The following is a 20199-nucleotide window of genomic DNA, read 5'->3' on the forward strand; positions in this document are numbered from 1 at the left end:
TATAAATATTTACTGTACTATAAGTAGTTACATAACGAAACTAGATTCAATATGGAACATCCTTAGGTTTTATGTGCCAGCATGGATATGGTTGTCTGTGGATATGGATTTGGATATGGTTGTCTGTAATGCAGACAAACAGCTGCACCTTCATTTGCGTCTTTTGAAAACAGCAAGAGCAGCAGTTCGTCTTTGCTGTGTCACTGTTTTGTCATGCTTCTGTGCTGCTGTGCATGCAAAAGTACTTAGTATGAGAATTATTTCATGCAAAACTTTTTTTTTGCGTTTTATTTAGCCACGCATAAATGTATGCCTATCTCTCATTCTGTGTTGTTCAAAAAGCTTGGTCCACAAACAAAAGCGAAACCTATGCTTATTGGTTGTGATATAGCGAGTTTGAACCAATCTGGGCATGGAGGAGGGACAATGCATCAATGTATCGTGTCTGGTTTTTCCGGAGACACAGTGACGAGCGTTTCTTTGTCAAATCAGCGTTGTCAAATTTTGATGACGTAACCGCACTGATTCCGGAGCCTCCGGAGCCGCGAATGTTATGTGATACAGCACTGGAAAGGAAAGATTCTCTTCTTTATGCCAATCTTTGAATTGTATGAATCGGATCAGCGGATCAAAAGTTATTAAACATTTAAGAGCAATACTTATTTTTAGCCGCGGGCGGCTGTCTCTGTCTTTAAGGGTTAAAACCGTTGATATGCAATTGTTCATGGTATGATAATCGTGCACGTTCAAATCGTGGTAGACCGTCATACCGGTATATTGTTACAACCCTAGTCATAACTTATTTCGATTTTTTTATTTGTCCAGTTTGCCGTTTTCAAAATGCTATTCATATGAAAATTGACTATATAGTTGAGCATGTTGTTTAATGCCTTTTACATGATCACACCGCATTTATTTGAAGTTGTCAAATAAAACATTGGTTTGGAAGTTCAGCTTCGTTTTTGTACATAAATGCTATATATATATTTTGACCCAACCACACTTTAAGCTCAAGTAAATTTGTGACGTAAAGTGTTTCAGGTCCAGTCAAAATTTTGACTCATTCTTTGTATTCCCTAAGCCCTTCTTTGTCAAACCAGACCACCCCTGCTTTGTGTGCAGATATGTGCGTTTGTTGTCCTGTGTTGGTTTTTGGTTGCTGTAGGGGGGCTGGGAAGGGTTGTGCACTTTTGAGATTTAGCAGGAATTCTTTGGGGATCGCTTTGTTTCAGATTTCACTTCGGCTCCCCTCTATGTAGCAGGAGGTGGGCAACGAGAGGATACCCGCAAAGCCAAAACAATGTGACACTTGAGTCTGCTCGCCTCTCCATTTTTGTGACTGTCTCTCTCTGTTGTCTCCATCACTCTTTTTCAGAATAATGCTGATCAGGTAGCGTTTCAAGTAGGAGGGGGTTTGTCTGCTCTGGAGCAAATCCTTCAAGTTGTCACCGCCATCTCCAGTCCCACCGCCGTCCCACGTATTCCACTCAAGTGAGTACCAATACAAAGTTACACACTTAGATTTTTTTAATAGGCGTTCAATTTTAACTAGGTGATTGTCGTCAGAAGCGATTTATGATATGCTAGTTGAAGGTCTCTTCACATCCTGAATGAAGTGGTCCAAATGTATTTAGTTTTGATATTCCGTAGAAGGTTTAAGATTAAGAGAAGTTTGTCCAATCAGAATGTTTGGTCCGAATATTACGATTGGCTGTCCTACATGCCTGTCAAAATATGTAATTGCATACCTTTGTGCAGTAATTAGTATATCATTGGCTGTTCAGAGTATGGCAGACATCAACAAATTACCCTTCTTTTTAAATTACTTACTATAACCTAGTGGTTCTCAAAGTGGGGGTCATGAGACAATGCAAGGGATCACTTGGTATTACGCCCCAAGTCTAGGGGAAACAAAAAGGGCATAATAAACGAAGAAAAAACAAATGTGTTGGGGTGGTGGATTTCCCAAACAAAACCAAACTTAAAGCAAAAGATTGCCTTCGGTCGACAACCAAACTCACACACTCAGTTGAGAGTATATATGGATAGATTTATTATAGAAAAATGTGGTTAATATAAATGAGCATTTCTTCAGGGTGACCACAGGCCAAAATAACAAACAAAAGAATCTATAAAGTAAATCCACTAAATTACTTATTACTATTTAAAGAAAAATACATAAAGCTTACCCTACTCCCTAAACATAAACAAAGTAATCAAATAAATAGGCAGGTCACCCCTACACGCTCAAACTCTCAAAAATATTTTAACGTATGATGGTCATCAGTACAATATTGGTTTTTGGTCGTCGGCCGGAGGGGTGAGGGAAACCCAGGAGCTCTGCTCCAAACACCGAACGCACAAAAATGAGCTCTCTGAACCCTGCCGGAAGCTCCCTTATATACAGGCTTTTGAGACCAGCAGCCAATCAGAACAGGGAATCACGCCGGTATGGGAGCCTATGAGACAACAGAAAAACAACAAGAAGGTGGGACAAAAGATAAAGACAGAGTACAATCCACAATAATAAATAAATAAACTTCAGTCGTAACACTTGGTGATTTCCAAAATTCTCGAATTACCGTATTTTATCCGTAACCTACAGAAAAAAAGTAGTTTTTAACTTATAATATATTTCATATATATTTTTATAGGTACATTAAAATGGTTACATTATAAAAACATGCAAATAAAAAGCAATTCAAGAGTTCACACTTAGCTGATGATTGATTATAAGCAAGCTTGGCATGCTGTCCCGGGAGAGAGCCCTGAGCTCAAAGGATCTTGAGCCCTGGGCTCCCTCCCGTTTGGAGGGCGAGAGGGAGCCTTGAGCTCAGGTAGATCTCGACAACTCCCCCTTGATAAAAACTGATGACTAAAAATTGAATGCTATGAAAATATATGCTTCATGGTGAGAGATTAACTGTAGTGCAAAATTTAGATTTATCAATTTACTTGTTGTGCATGTTTTTGGAATGTGGGAGGAAACCGGAGGACCCGGGGAAAACCCACGAGAAGAACATGCAAACTACACACAGAAACGACCACCGGCCAGTTAAAGGACTAGAACCGATGACGTTCTTGCTGTGAGGCGACAGTGCTAATCACTGGGCCACCGTGCTGCCCTATGGAGGGAAAGGTGAAGAGGTAGGGGTGGAAGGGGGGATTCTTCAAATCAAAGATGACTGTAGTGAAAAAACCCTGGCTCTTTATAGTGGGTTAGGAATGACCTGATTGGTGGATCATGCATGCTAATGCAGAACCAGCCGTGTTCAATCATAATCACGTGCTCCTCTCGAAATTAGTTTATGAATAAACTTCACTCTGCTTCTAAATGTTTTTTCCATTGTAGTTCGACCCCTGGGGTTATTACGCTAGATCAACGTCACAGCAACAGTGTTAATTGCGGCAGATTGATTTTACGGCACAATGTTAAACTTTGACACCTTTACGCACTCACGTACATTAAGCCCACGACTGAACAGGAGGATGATCTACAAGTGGCGGTCTCCAAAATTCAACCAAAAATCTCAGTCTTGTGCTGTAAACATTGAGCCCACCATTCTCATCAACGGCGATTAATATTAAATTAAACAAATGTGTAATGACTATAAATAATTATATGGTTGTTAGACTGTTCACTTTTTTGCATTGTTAGTATGCTCGTGTTTATATAGTTCCTATAGGTGAGTGTGCACCATTGTGTGGAATATCTGTATGTCTGTAACTATCTCTGAGCATAATGAGGGTCGCGAGTCACTGGAGTTATTTTGGGGTTTGGAAAGCCCTTCTATAAGGCTTAATCTCTGGTGAATGTTACATGATGTATTGTACTGATGTTGTCTAGTGCACAATCATGTGTTCAGGATTCAGCTTTCAGTGCTATTGGGCTAGTGTTACTCTACTTGCACTACATCTTTGGGAAAGTAAGGTTACTTTTACTTGAGTATGACTTTTTAGTTCTGTTGATTCAGCACTGTTTGATTTATTTATTTAACTTGGGGTTTTGTTCACGAGTGAGTGAGGGATGAAACGTGAGATCGACAGGCAGATTGGTGCAGCAGCAGTAATGCGGTCGATGTATTTGTCCATTGTGGCAAAGAAGGATCTGAGTCGAAAGGCAAAGCTCTTGATTTACCGGTGACCCTACGTTCCGACTCTCACTTATGGTCATGAGCTTTGGGTCATGACCGAAAGGGTAAGATCTTAGATACAAGCTGCCGAAATTTCCTTCACAGGGTGGCAGGGTGCACCCTTATAGATAGGGTGAGGAGCTCTTGTCACCTGAGAGGAGCTCAGACTAGAGCCACTGCTCCTCCCCATCGAGAGAAGTCAGCTGAGGTGGCTCGGGGTGTATCGGATGCCTCCTGGACGCCTACCTAAAGAGGTGTTCCAGGCATTTCCCAATGGGAGGAGGCATCAGGGAAGACCCAGGACACACTGGAGGGACTATGTCTCTCGGCTAGGCTGTGAACGACTCGGGATCCCCCCGGTGGAGCTGGAGGAAGTGTCTGGGGAAAGGGAAGAACTCTCCTAAGTCTGCTGCCCTCAAAACCACGAAAATTAAATAAGATTTATTTATGTCTACAAAATAATTGTGTTATTCCGATAAATCCAGTGCACTGATAATAACTTTATAAATCTTTATACTAGATAAAAGCTTCTAAACTGGTATTAACTGAAATATCAACTAAAAGGGACTCTCACTTTTCCCTCTAGAGCTGTTTTTTTTTAAATCATGTTTTCGCCGTCTTACCGTTTTCCCTGATGGTGAAAAAATTGCTTAAAGTCATATTGAAATTGCCGTCAGACTTAAATGTAAATGATGTTTATTACTTCCTATATGAACATGCTTTTTTCTTCCTTGTTAGCTTGCGTACGAATATTTCGTCATTTTCTGATCATGATTTGTATTGTCCTCCCAATCCCCCAAAGTGACTCCGGCTCAGCTGTGAAGTCATTTCCCCTTCTCTCTCCGCATCTCAATAAATTCATAATGAATAAAAATGTTGCTTGTTTGGAAAATAAAAAGCGTTTCTTTTTGAGTCATCCATTCTGCACTCTCCCCCCCCCCCCCCCCCCCCCCCCCCGGCCCCCTCGCTGCCATGCAGAAAGCACATTTGTCCAATCCGTCAGTGGGAAATGGGAGTGGGGTTTGAATAGTGGGTCTGGATCTAGTGGCGTTGGCCAGTTGATAACCTCAGAGAGCGGTGATTTTCACTAGAGAGAGCTCCTAATGGACTTCAATAGCCTCTTTGCCTTCCTCATTAGCATTTGCTGTTTTCCAAATCTCCCTTAATGGAGAAATGCTACTTATATTTATAATGCTTTTACAGGCCATCTAGTGTTTATCGATTTCTTTTTTTCTTCCCTCTCTCTTACTCTCACTCTCGTTCTCCGCGTCTCCTTGTCGTTCAGTCATTAATTTCGGAAAATCTGAAGCAGGCTTTAATATTGTAATGAATTTTTATGAACTTCAGTTTTTGAAGAGGTCCAAACTGTATTGTGTTTGATTATAGGATTAGTTCACCCAAAAGATCAAAAATAAAAGCAAAATTGGTCATTATTTACTTGCTGATGTCATTTCAAAACCAAATTTCTATATGGAATAGGACCACTTCACTCTTTTTTTTTAATCCTTCACAATAAGCTGGAGTTGAGACTTAAAGGGGACCTATTATGCCCCTTTTTACAAGATGTACAATAAGTCTAGTCTAGTTTCTAGGGTGTGTTTGTGAAGTTTCAGCTCAAAATATCATGCAAATAGTGTTTTATAACTCTTTGAAACTGCCCCTTATAGGCTTTGATCCTAATTGTGCCGTTTTGGTGACTGTCGCTTTAAATTCAAATGAGATTGTGTTTTTTTTCCAAAAGAGGGTGGAGCTACATGAAATAAATGATTATATTAGATATTATATACTGAAGTAACATGCCATACTCCAAAAATTGTTAGACCAGTTTCTCAGTGTTAGCCATGGTGCAGAGAAGCACGGTTGTTGTTGTTGTTGTTGAATTTTGTTGGGTTCTTATAGGGGACTTATTGTGCCTCTCTTTACATGATGTAAAATAGATCTCTGATGTTTCTAGAGTGTGTTTAGATCAAAATATCACACAGATAATGCTTTATAACTATTTGAAACTGCTCTTTTTAGGCTTTTATCCTTATTGTGCTGTTTTGGTGACTGCCGCTTTAAATTCAAATGAGATTGTGCTTTTTTTCAAAAGAGGGCGGAGCTACAAATGCCTACGTGTCAGCATAGTGGCAGATTCAATAACAAGACTGACGTCATATGCTAATGAGTTATTAAAACTATATATCTACTTTAATAAAAATACTACATTCCTAAAATTGAAAAATTTACATTGAGAAATTACAAAAAATAGGAAACAAAATAAATGACTATATTAGATATTATATACTGAAGTAACATGCCATACTCCAAAAATTGTTAGACCAGTTTCTCAGTGTTTAGCCATGTTTGCAGAGAAGCACGGTTGTTGTTGTTGCTGTTAAATTTTGTTGGGTTCTTAATTAGGACTTATTGTGCCTCTCTTTACAAGATGTAAAATAAATCTCTGATGTTTCTAGAGTGTGCTTAGATCAAAATATCACACAGATAAGGCTTTATAACTATTTGAAACTGCTCTTTTTAGGCTTTGATCCTAATTGTGCCATTTTGGTGACTGTCACTTTAAATGCAAATAAGATTGTGCTCTTTTTCAAAAGAGGGTGGAGCTACAAATGCCTATGTGTCAGCATAGTGGCAGATTCAATAACAAGACTGACGTCATATGCTAATGAGTAATGAGTTATTAAAACTATATATATACTTTAATAAAAATACTACATTCCTAAAATTGAAAAAATTACATTGAGAAATTACAAAAAGTAGGAAACAAAATAAATGACTATATTAGATATTATATACTGAAGTAACATGCCATACTCCAAAAATTGTTAAAGCAATTGCTCAGTGTTTAGCCATGGTGCAGAGAAGCACGTTTGTTGTTGTTGTTGTTGTTGTTGTTGTTCAGTTCTTTTTTCACTTTCTTGTGGTGTCCTAAGTTGTGTTTCTCCCCTTTAATCTCTCCATCTCTGGCCTTATCACTGTCTTTGTGGCCTAAGGTCATGCGCTGCTGAACCTCTGATAACCTTTAAGGGCTCAGATCATTCCTTCTTAAAGACGTGTTTGTGTGTGTGTGTGTGTGTGTGTGTGTGTGTGTGCGCGCCTGTGTGTGTTTGTGCATTGAGATCCAGGTGCCTCTAAACCCAAACACTGCCTGCTCTCTCTTTTTCTCTGGGAGATCTAGCCTTTTTCTGCATGATTTCGTTTCAGATTATTAGTTACGATTTGGGAAACGTCCATTCAAAACAACCAAAATTACAAACCAAATCACTTCAAATTCTAAGGTTACACTTGAAATAACTTGTATACATAATGAAAGCTGGGAACAATAATGTTGTATTAGTTAATTTATTTACTAACATGAATAAAATAATGGACAATACGTGTTTTGCAGTATTTGTTTATATTTGTTAATGTTAGTTAATGAAAAATAAAGTTTGCAATTCAACAGGAGCATGATTCACTTATTTAAATTCCATTACGATGTTCTGTTCTGGAATAAAGGTACAGTTGAAGTCAGAATTATTAGCCCCCTTTTGATTTTTTTTCTCTTTTGAATATTTCCAAAATGATGTTTAACAGAGCAAGGAAATTTTCACAGTATGTCTGATAATATTTTTTCTTCTGGAGAAAGTCTTATTTGTTTTATTTCAGCTAGAATTAAAGCAGTTATGAATTTTTTAAAACACATTTTGGGGATACAAAATTATTAGCCCCTTTAAGCTAATTTTTCCCCCCGATAATGTACAGAACAAACCACTGTTATACAATAACTTGCCTAATTACCCTAACCTGCCTAGTTCACCTTATTAACCTAGTTAAGCCTTTAAATGTCTCTTTAAGCTGTATAGACGCGTCTTGAAAAATATCTAGTCAAATATTATTTACTGTCATCATGACAAAGATAAAATAAATCAGTTATTAGAATTAAGTTTTTAAAACTATTATGCTTAGAAATGTGCTGAAACAATCATCCCTTCATTAAACAGAAATTAGGGAAAAAAATATACAGAGGCGCTAATAATTCAGGGGGGCAAATAATTCTGACTTCAACTGTAGGTATCACCAGATCCTTTTTCTTAATTTAAAATGTCAAAGATTACTTTTATTGTCAACGTTTTTCCTTCTTAAAACAATCCCACAGATTGAATGCAGGGATATAAACATCCTCTGACCAGTTAGTTACACCAACTCAATTAATTCTTGTCGTCTCAACACATAATATATTTTTTTTAATTTTACAATTTTTAAACAAGTTTTGGAGTGTAGGAAAAATGTGGATTAGACAAAGTTTCAAAAAAAGTCATCATAAGCACATACACTACCTGACAGAAGTCTTGTCGTCTATCCAAGTTTTGGTGTCAGAAGTGGCTTATATGAAATGTAAAGGCCTCTAGATTACGCTTATTTGACCAAAATAACATCTGATCATGCCTTGATTTTTAATTAGGACATTGAGGTCTGACTCTGCTGAGACAAAAGTCTTGTCACTTACAGAAATTATGTCCAGTATAGAATATAAAGTCCTGCTGCAGTGGAGACAGAATGAATATTGTGTCTCACTCCATCATGAGCTTGGAGGACTGCATCCATACATCTCTGACATGACTCAAATCACTTATTAAAGTCATCTGGAATGGCAAATAAAGCGTTCCTGCAGGACTCCCAGAGTTCATCAAGAGTCTTTGGATTCATCTTCAATGCCTCCTCCTCCATCTTACCCCAGACAGGCTCAATAATGTTCATGACTGGGTTGGCCAATCCTGGAGCACCTTGACCTTTATTGCTTTCAGGAACTTTGATGTGGAGGCTGAAGTATGAGAGAGCAGAGGTGTAGTCCTAAAAAAAAAAGGTGTTGTACTATTACTCACCCAACCCAAATTGAGTGGGTAAAGAAACAACGAAAGTCAATGTTTCTTTGACTCATTAGCTATATATATTTATTTAACATAAGTTATATGTAACTATTGACTTCCACAGAAGGAAAAACAAATACTATGGAAGTCGATGGTTACAGGTTTCCAGCTTTAACAGAATAAAAAAGACAAACTGATTTGGAACAAGCAAAGGTTGAGTAAATGATCACAAATTTTCATTTTTGGGTGAACTATCCATTTAAAAATGACAAATAAATCAACCAATTTGTCCACTTTCAAGCAAGATGCTAATAGTCTAATCCTATTTAATGATTTATGCCCCTAAAAGACCTGGAGATTGGCTTTAAAGTGGACTGAGGCGATGATTTATTAGTGTACAGTTAATGGAGAAATCGCAAAACTTTTAGAGGGACTGAATAGAAATATAGGGGGCTAAAGCAACGCCCATGCTGTTTTATAATTGTACCTGAATGTTTCAGCGAGACATCATTCAGTTGACTTGTTGTCGTCTTCAAGAAACTCTCACAGCTGCTGCGGTCGTCAGGTTGCAGGGAATGCACCAATTGCAATTAAGATGCACGTTAAAAAAAAAAAAAAACATTTGTATACATTTAAAGGGGACGCAAATATATTGAGTATACTGAGGATATACGCAATTATTGATCCTCAGAAGTCGTAATACCCAAACAGCTCGTGGAAAAAAAAAAGTACACAAAAAAATCCTGGTTGCCTTAAATTTTTAAGCTGGATCAAATTAACCTTATGAGTTTATTAAACTTATATTATGTTAAACTAACTTAAAACAGCTTGCGTAACTTATAAAATGAAGTTAGAACATGATTAACTTAGTTTAATAAGTTGCAATGATCTAAAACACATGTTGTCAGGACTAATTGATCATCATTTTTTACAGTGTAGGCATACAGAGTATACGTGCTTATGCCCTCGACTACACCACTGAGAAGGAGCGCTAACCTGCTGAAGAATTCGCCCTCTCCTGTGGTTTGTAATGTAATGGGCAGCACAAACGTCTTAATGCAGTACTTCAGGCTGTTGATGTTGCCATCCACTCTGCAGATCTCTCGCACGACCTATTCTGAATGCAACCCCAAACCATGATTTTTCCTTCACCAAACTTGACTGATTTCTGTGAGAATCTTGCGGGTTCCAGTAGGCCTTCTGCAGCATTTGTGATCATTGGGATGCAGTTCAACAGATGAACCATCAAAAAAACCTGCCACTTTTCCAAATGATCAACTCGAAGTCAAGATATTATTCGTTGCTCTTACACTTGGGATCCATGACAAGACTTTTGTCAGGTAGTGTACTGGGAAATTTCGTCAACAAAGAACCTGAAAACTGCTTTTAAATACCAGACTTACAATTGATTGAATTTCCTCTAAAACTGCAAGCTCTGCTAATTCACTGGAAGACGATCCATCTTCATGAATTGTTGTCAGAAGGGGCATTTTCCCTGGCACCAGGTGTCTGAAGTGCACGCCGTTAGCAAATACGTGCTAATCATGCCTCCTCATCTGCGCGATATAATGGCCGGCTCAGACGCTAACCCTTACAGCCACGCTAGTTTATCTATTTACTGTAATGCTGCGCATCGATCGCCTCCTTTCAGATAAGCTGAGTGATTTTCACAAAGAAGAACCGCGGAGATGCCGCTGTAATATTAGCCTCATGGGAGAAGGATTCCATCTTGTTAGCATTACATTAATGGGCTAATTCCACAGCGAGGCTCCGCTAATGTCCCTGTGCAACCCTGCGGCTCGGAGCTGAGTGTTTTGGAGGGAATCGACGGCTAAGAAGGAAATGGGGTCGGATGTCTGGAGCAGGAAGGCCATTTTGTTTGCTTGAGTAAACCAGGGATAGTGAGCCGCCACAGGAAACTCATACAACAGCCTAAACGTAAACCCACTCGCTAGTCTTTAAGGGTAAGGGTAAAATTGCACCTTTTTTTTATTTTACAGTGTAATTCACCAAATCAAACTGAATCATTTGAAATGATGACATTATTTAACCTCAGAAACAGTCTTGAACACATATTTTACTAAAGGCTGCCTAATCTTGTGGGCTGTTGTATTTGAATTTGAGCATGGGTACAGGATAGTGAAGATGTTGTGTCAAAAAAATGTAGCCAATCAGTAGTTGAGTTTTTATTACACAATATTTATTCTGATGATTTTGAATCTCGCACCTAACAAATATGCTAATTTACCAAAAAAATAAATAAATAAATAAAACTAACACTAAAAACTAAAACTAAACTAAAACTAAGCAATTTTAACATATAAAAATGAAAATAAAACTATAAAAATGAATTAAAACTAGCTGAATTTCAAAACAAAAAGTTAAAACAAAATTAAAACTAAGACTGTTGAAAAATCCAAGACTTTTATAACCTTCTCACACAATCAGAAATAAAGGTACAAACTCTGTTACTGGGTGTACACTTTTGTACCATACAGGTGGACATTGTACCTTTAAGGTAAAATTTTGTACCTTTTAAGTTACTATGAGGACAAAGTATACATTTAAGGTATTAATATGTACCTTTAAGCAGATGTTAGGAACAAAAATGTACCTTTTCAAAAGCTGTTTTGCCAGTGACAGATTTTGTACCTTTATTTCTCAGAGTGCACAGTCATTACTGGAGTTTATTTGCTTCAGAGCTCTCTATTTTGGTTCTTGTGAATAGAACCATGAACAGACAAACCCCCTGATGTCCCAGTAGGGGTCAGTGCTGAGGAGGAGTGCTTGTAAGCTGGGCTCCGGACCAGACTGCTGTCAGTGCACAGACTCTTCTATTGCTTAATCCAGTCACACTCATCCCTAGAGCCTCACACACACACTCGCTTACAAGTCCACAGGTCACTCCTAAATGAGTTTCACAAATGTCTTGGTAAAACTACTCCTTTCGAACAGGAAATCACAGAGTCCTGCACACATTTCGGAGCACTTGCGGATGCTAAACTGATTGCTGGACTCTGGCTGTCTCACTTTTCGAAGTGGAAGTGAACACATCGACGCGCCGCTGCTCGTCACCTCAACCTCCGTGTCACATGATGACTAAATGTGCCCAGTGAAAGCTTCTCGCAGTCTCTCTCCAAGCGGTTTTATTTCAGGATGCCATTATGTGGCATGATTATCTGCGCGCATGTGTGTGTGTGCAGGCTGTGTGGTGCGTGACAGCGACTTTTGCCCCAGCCTTTTGTGAAGCAGCGGGTGGAATGGAGTCGTTCGGGATATCGAGAAAGATCAACGGCAGAATCAAGTTAAATGTCATTTGGATTGCAGTGAAAGGAGGGATTGTTTGACAGGCGCTCAGGAAACGGATTTGCTCGTCACCTTTTCTCAACGGCTCCAAATCTCTTTTTCTGTCCCTCAACTTAGTTTTGTTTTAAACCACTTCCTGTTCAAATCCAGATACAGAAGTCTTTGCCTTCCTTTCTCTAAGGATGGCCAATCCTGCTCATGGAGGGCCACTTTCCTGCAAAAGATATATATGGCCTCAAATAAACCCACCGAATAGACCCTTTTCACATTTCCGGGTTTCTCAGCAGAGGAAATCATCATAGTTTTTTTTTTAATTATTATTTTTTTGGGGTTTTCACCTTTTATTTTTGATAGGACAGTATAGATAATTGACAGGAAAGCATGGGGAGCAGAGAGAGGGGAAGGATTGGCATAGGACCGCGAGGCGGAATTGAACCCGGGTCGGAGTGCATGTGTCAACGCACTAACCACTACACCACTACCGCCGATGGAAATCATCATAGTTAAGTAAATCTAGAAAACAAATGAGCGAGTACCAATAATGCATTATTTTTTTTGCATTCTAGGTACAGGTCACCTTTGAGGCTTACGTTTCCACTGCTACTGTACCAATGGTACCCTTTTGGTGGGCATGGTGTACAACAGAAAGTTTCAGTCGATGTCATTCTTGCTCGAGGAATTTATACACATAAATACTTGTGTTAAATGTTCATGACTAACCTTTCTATGATCATGATTTGATTATAACTGCAGATCAATGAAAATAGCCTGCTGTAATGTCTGCGATTTATATAAAATAAATGAATAAATGCAACATATATGAACACACACAGCCCCTTACAGTCTCCGATATGTTACAGATTACAGAAAATCTACACACAGCATACATTTAGTCCTTATTTGGCTTCAAAAACACGCAACAAAACAGTGCAAACCTCTCATCTGCATCTTTAATCTTCAGCAGCACATGTAGCCTCTGTTAGAGAGTAATTCCATCATTCCCAGTTTATAAGAGTCCAAAAGGTTTGTTCATGTTTGAGGTTGCTGAAAGAATCATTCGCTCCTTTGTTTTTTTCAGATTCTCCTTGGTTTTTTCGCACTTCCCCCTCCGATTCTGAAAGGATCGGACGTCAGAAGCACTTCAATAATCACACGCACTTTATTATCATATATAGACGCACACGCGAGTGAAAACCGCTCGCATTTTTAGACGACCTCATAAAACAAAAACAGGACACGGCAGATTTTGTTCTTCTTGGCTTTGTGGCTGTTCATCAAGACGACGAAAAGATTTGTGTGAGCTCAGGTCGACCGTGGCTCGTTATTGTATATATTATTATAGTGTAATGTCTCGGCTGTGTTTTTAAAAAAGGCGGTTTCTTTGTTTTCATTCTCCTGGCACGAGCGAGTGACGTAACCAATAGCGTCCAGTTGCGCATCTAGCTTAGCCTATGGGTACCCTTTTGTTCTGCTTTGCAAAGGATACCTGTAATAAAGTTTACGGCCCTTTAGCCGCCGGGAAGAAGGAGGCGGAGAACAGACGTAGTTTTAAAATATTTATTAATAACCGTGACGGCAGCTCCTCACGGAGACTGCCGTCTAAACCAAAACAAACGGACGGCAGCTCCTCACGGAGACTGCCGTCAAAATGAAAGCAAAAGTAAAATAATATGCCCGGGCCCGGTCCTCTCTCGGCTTCCTCTGCCATCGGTCCTCCTTTTATGGTCCAGAGCTCCTTCCGTGGGATCCGAGGCAGGTGCGCACCGCAGGTGTATCCACTTAAGTGGTGGCCTCACCCCATTCCCACGGCTCTCGGCCACGCCCCCTCGCCACGGTTTGCTTTTTGGTTCCTTTTCAAAGTGGAAGCGGCCATTAAAGTGTACCAAACCGAACTGTATCGCACCGTACCACTCAGTGGAAATGGGCCATAAGGGGCTATATACATGGGGACATGGGTTTCAGGTGCTTCCGGTAAACTGTCATGCCATTATAAACTCACCAGGTTTGATATTTTGTTTGTTCAAAATCAATGATCATCACTGCCTGAATGAGATATGATTTAAAGTGGGTCTCAGACCAAATAAGAAGCACTACATTAAATTAAATAGTTCTGCTCCGTGTCTTTAAAAGATTTCAAATTTGCCAATTTTTTTTCCAATGGAGTTTTAGAGCTTGTCTGCGCTTGCATTCAAACGGATTTTAATCTCCTTTAAGATTGAACAACTAAATGAATACTTAAGTCTGAGAACAGGACTATATTTTAATGCAGTCACATTATCGATGCGGTAAAAGAACCCTTATGAAATTGAAAGCAGTCACATCAACCTTTCACCAGAAGTTTATTAGTGCCTAAAAAACAGTGCATAAAGCCCATTTGCTCAAATATCAAAACAAGAAGTGAAGAGAAGGTGGAGCTCTGGGAACAAGACTGGACACTCCTGTCTTACGCTGTGCACCACATTGTGGCTCTTTGAACGCACTGTCAGTCGATTTGAATAAAAGCAAGAAATTCAAATATAGGGATTAAAGTGACAGATTTGGAAATGCGAGCTACAGGTGAGGTCATATTCCTGGCTGATAACCAGTTTACATGGATGCCCTCAGACACCTTTATATTCGACACTATTTGTATCGCAGGCTATTTCTAGGATTGTCCATACGAAATGTACAAATGTAGTTGCTGATTTGTCGGCATAAAGTCAATTTACTCGTCTTGTTTTTTATGTGTACGATGTATCTGTTTCATTATTTTGTAATCAATATGCCCTCATAATCTTTAATCATGATGCCTCAGTGGATAGCACTGACACCTCGCAGCAAGAAGGTCACTAGTTCGAGTCCCGGCTAGTTCAGTTGGCATTTCTGTGTGGAGTTTGCATGTTCTCCCAGTATTGGTGTGGGTTTCCTCCAGGTGCTTCGGTTTCCTTCACAATCTAAAGACACTCGCTACAGGTGAATTGGATTAACTAATGTATAAGTGTGTGTGTTATGGGTGTTTCCCACCCAGAAGGGCATTCTCCGCGTAAAACATGTGCTGGAATAATTGGCGGTTCATTCTGCTGTGGTGAAGTTGAAGCTAAATAAATGAATGAACGGGGCGAGGCAGTGGCGCAGTAGGTAGTGCTGTCGCCTCACAGCAAGAAGGTCGCTGGGTCGCTGGTTCGAACCTCAGCTCAGTTGGCATTTCTGTGTGGAGTTTTGCATGTTCTCCTGCCTTCACGTGGGTTTCCTCCGGGTGCTCTGGTTTCCTCCACAGTCCAAAGACATGCGATACAGGTGAATTGGGTGGGCTAAATTGTCCGTATTGTATGAGTGTGTGTGTGAATGTGTGTGTGAATGTTTCCCAGATATTGGTTGCGGCCAGAAGGGCAAAACTTGCTGGATAAGTTGGCGGTTCATTCCGCTGTGGCGACCCCGCATTAATAAAGGGACTAAGCCGACAAGAAAATGAATGAATGAATGAATGAATGAATCTTTAAATAAATACCATTACCTTACTACTACTACTGCTTGCAGCAAGGTGCCATAACACAGGCGAAATTCGATGTACACATTACCACAATATTACCACGAAACAAACAATACATAGTTTTTAGATGCTTCTCCCTCCCCACTGGACTCATTTAGTGACCTAATGGCCACCATTATAAAATAATTTCTAATTCTATTCGTCCTGCATATAGGAAGTCTAAAAGGACGTCATGATGGCAGCTACTGAAACACAATGGGTGATCCAGGGTGCATAAGATACCTTGAGCTCACTTTAAAACATAATTACGGTAAATTACTATTGGACCAGTTTGGTTAAAACCGATGCTCTTGCCTGCCACCTTTACTACTCAACTTTGACAGACTCAGATTACCGTATCAAGCTGCAATGCTTGATTCAGTAAAGATTCAGTAAATTGTTTATAAAACAGTGTAACCTTCTTTCCCCCTCAAAACAACTTTTCCTTTCTTGTGGTCACATGGAATGCCTTAGGGGCGGAGCTATTAGTCTTTTTACGCAGGTCATCATCAGTGCATGTCTTGTTTCTACCTTGCTTTTCATTCTATTTTGTTAGCAACACCCATCTTCCAACAACCCAACCGGTTCCAAAAGGACTTAATCATGCAGGGCCCTACATTATTTGTTTCAATTGGATGTGCGATATAATATTAAAAAAAAGGACAATCTTAACTTCAATTTCATTCCGAATTTAAGGACAAACATCAGCTTTAGGCCAGACAGACAGTCCTTGGGGTGATCTACCCATCATCTCGAATTCTTATTAGCCATCTGCTTCCCTGTCCCTGAGCTAGCCTATGGATTTCAGAATGGGTTAAATGGCCTTAATTCAGTTCCAGAGGTCAGTCCAATGACCCCCATCCAGTCCACAGGCCACCCAAGCTGAGGAGCAACCCTGAGGGGGATAAAGAGAAAGGCAAGGTGTAGAGGACAGAGTCCTGCGGCATACCTTGAGCAAGTCTGTCCATTGAATAATCAGCCGGGATTTCGTGGTTAGCTGAGGTTAAGCCGGTTTGAGTAGGTGAGGAGATCGCGGCGGTTGTTATCTGCAGCTCTCCTCTAGTTGTTATCTACCATCTAGCTTGCTTTTTTTTTCTCTCGGTGGCCTCTCCTTTTCATTCCTGTGCAACACAGCGCTATAGAGAACGTCTTCACCGGCGAGCTTGGCAACTTAATCCTATGTCTACAAGATAAAGCTTCATTATGGGCAGATTAACAATATGCCTGTTGTTTATAGACCCGGCTGCGGTCTGGTGGCCTGTGGCAGAGCTCACATCATCGCTGTCAAAACGCAACTCCCGACAGGGAATCACAGATCCGCTCAGGTAGAGGAATGCCGCACGCTCATGTGGACGACCTGGCACATGTGGGTCAGTGTTACATACTCCTCGGGTAACCTGAGAGGGACTACAATGGCACTTCACCAAATTGCTCCTCAAAATCTTTGACGCTGGCTGTCATCGTGACGGGGAGAGGCCGTGCACGGCGGGCCGGTGTTGGATGTCATGCTAATCATCGGCAATTAGAGGAGAGCGAGCTGGAAAAGCAGCCCGGTTTATGCCTGGCAGTGGGCTGGGGTGGATGGATATCATTTCAAGCAGGACAGTGACAGCTTCTAAGCATCTAACCCGTTCCAAGATGATGGATTATCTGGGGAGGAAAAAAGCGGTCCATTATTTAAGCAGTAGCGGCAGTGTTGCATGCAGCCAGTTTAGGAGGTGGAAGAAGCGAGGTGTCTGCATGCAAGCACGATCATGGAGAAAAAAGGATAATGAATGCAGGGCAACCACAACTACTGTTTGATTTCACGCTCAGTTAATTGTTCATTTATACATGTCTAGCGTTGAAGGAAAACACAGAGATGTGGTTAGCATTCAAAGACGGCACCAGAACCAGCCACAGCTTCTTGTATATGTCGACCAATTAACTCTTAAAAACAAAAGAACTTAACCCAGGCTACAACAATGACTCAGTCTTGAACCATGGTTAGGGATGGAAAACAACTTGAACTTGTCAGCTGAAGTAAAGAAGATATATATATATATAAATACACACACATACACATTTACCGGCCACTTTATTAGGTATACCTTACCTTACTGGTACCGGGTTGAACCCCCCTTTGCTTTTCGAACTGCCTTAATCCTTCGTGGCATAGATTCAGCAAGATACTGAAAATATTCCTCAGAGATTTTGCTCCATGTTGACATGATAGCATCACACAGTTGCTGGAGATTTGTCGGCAGCACATCCATGGTGTAAATCCTTTCCTTTCACCACATCCCCAAGGTGCTCAATTGTATTGAGATCTGGTGACCGTGGAGGCCATTTGAGTAAAGTGAACTCATTGTCATGTTCAAGAAACCAGTCTGAGTTGATTCACACTTTATGAAATGACGTGTTATCCTGCTGGAAGTATCCTTTAGAAGATGGGTACACTGTGGTCTTTAAGGGATGGACATGGTCAGCAACAATACTCAGGCAGGCTTTGGTGTTAATATGATGCTCAATTGGTACTAATGGGCCCAAAGTGTGCCAAGATAATATTCACAACATTACACCACCACCACCAAATTAAATCGTTGATAAAAGGCAGGATAGATCCATGCTTTCATGTTGTTGACGCCAAATTCTGACCCTGCATCTGAATGTCCCAGGTCTTCTTGAGATGTTTTGATTTGACTGAAGTCTTGTCCAAGTATATAATAACATTGGGACACTTTCGCACAAGTAAACGGGAGCGTGCACGCTTTTTAACAGTCGCGCCCATCACATCACCTGTGCGCGCGAGTAATCATCCTCTCATACGGTGTTCACCTGCTTTGTCTCGTGCGAACACAGTTATTGTTTTCAGTCGTGCTGCTTGCCCTTCAGACCTTGCGTCTATTACAATGGACATCACATGACATCCAATTTTTCTGAAATTTGGAACATAATTCAGGTCTGAAGGGGTTAAAGTAAGTAGACGACTATACTCCGAACATTTCTCCCAAAATGTAGACACAGATCACTCTTAAAGGTATAGTTTACCCATAATTTGAAAACCCCATCATTCACACAACCTTTTCTTTTTAAAATATTTCCCAAATGATGTTTGACAGAGCAAGGAAATTTTCACAGTATTTCCGATAATATTTTTTCTTCTTGAGAAAGTCTTATTTGTTTTATTTCAGCTAGAATAAAAGCAGCTTTTAATTTTTTAAACACCATTTTAAGGACAAAATTATTAGCCCCTTTAAGCTATATATTTTTTCAATCGTCTACAGAACAACCCATCGTTATGCAATAACTTGCCTAATTACCCTAACCTGCCTAGTTAACCTAATTAACCTAGTTAAGCCTTTAAATATCACTTTAAGCTGTATAGAAGTGTCTTGAAAAATATCTAGTCAAATATTATTGACTGTCATCATGGCAAAGATAAAATAAATCAGTTATTAGAGATGAGTTATCGAAACTATTATGTTTAGAAATGTGTTGAAAAAATATCTCTGTTAAACAGAAATTGGGGGAAAAAATAAACAAGGGCTAATAATTCTGACTTCAACTGTATGACTTATTTGGTACTTTTTTTCGGTATTCATTTAGCACTACATAAATATCATTTACATAAACAATCCCACAGGTTTGTCTCCCACATGTATTCGTAGCTGAAATGCAAATCTCGATACTGTTCCTACAACTTCCTAAAGCCTTTATGTAAACAGATCACATGCTGCATCTATCCAATGATGCTGCAGATATGCAAATAAGGCCACGAACCAATATTTAGCGTTGTACTGTATAAAACACTATTGTACAAATGACCAAGATTAACTCTTAACGCTGGGTAAATTATGTGCAGATTAAAATATACAGTTAGGAGTCTGCCGTATCTCATTTTAAGTGCATTTTATAATGATCTAAATCTAGCTTCAACTACTTATTTGATATCTCAAGGTTTCTAATCTCTCTTTTTACCTCAGATGCTCTTATTTGTTTCATTCGGGGTCTTGAATGCAGGCACTGGGGGTTGGTGTTGAGATTTGGCCAGTCGACAGCTGTTTTACACTTTAATAAGATTAGTGTAAAGAAATTAGTCGTGTGCTCTATAATCTGCCGTTTAACCATGCGAGCCACCTGGGGCGACCCCTCCCCCACTCCTCACATTCCTCCCCGGCATCAGATACCTTCAAAAACCCCACCGACCTGCACCTAGATCAGGTTCAGCATCAATCTTTTATGAGTTTGGAGCTCATATAGCGCAAAAGTAGATTTAATACATTTCAAATGTGTAGTCCATTGATTTTCCTGCTACATTTTAGCAGTGTTCATTTTGACAGCAATTTTTGATTTGGTTTTAGTCTTAGTCTTTTGACCAGAGTGCCATTAGTTTGTCATTTTAGACTTTTGAACAGTTGAT

The 20199-nt window shown here is 39.8% G+C and overlaps 1 protein-coding gene across 4 annotated transcripts in view; it reads left to right on the forward strand.

Moving 5' to 3' along the window:
* The window catches only part of scaper (S-phase cyclin A-associated protein in the ER), a 219691-nt gene that overhangs the window by 114190 nt on the left and 85302 nt on the right, over window positions 1-20199 (forward strand). For all 4 annotated transcript variants that reach the window (XM_005163154.6, XM_005163155.6, XM_005163156.5 and 1 more), the window contains one exon: window positions 1376-1491. In XM_005163154.6, coding sequence (XP_005163211.4) covers window positions 1376-1491 — 116 coding nt within the window. The remainder of the gene's footprint in view (window positions 1-1375; window positions 1492-20199) is intronic.

The sequence above is a fragment of the Danio rerio genome, chromosome 25 (genome assembly GCF_049306965.1).
Source record: "Danio rerio strain Tuebingen ecotype United States chromosome 25, GRCz12tu, whole genome shotgun sequence".
Classification (NCBI taxonomy): domain Eukaryota; kingdom Metazoa; phylum Chordata; class Actinopteri; order Cypriniformes; family Danionidae; genus Danio; species Danio rerio.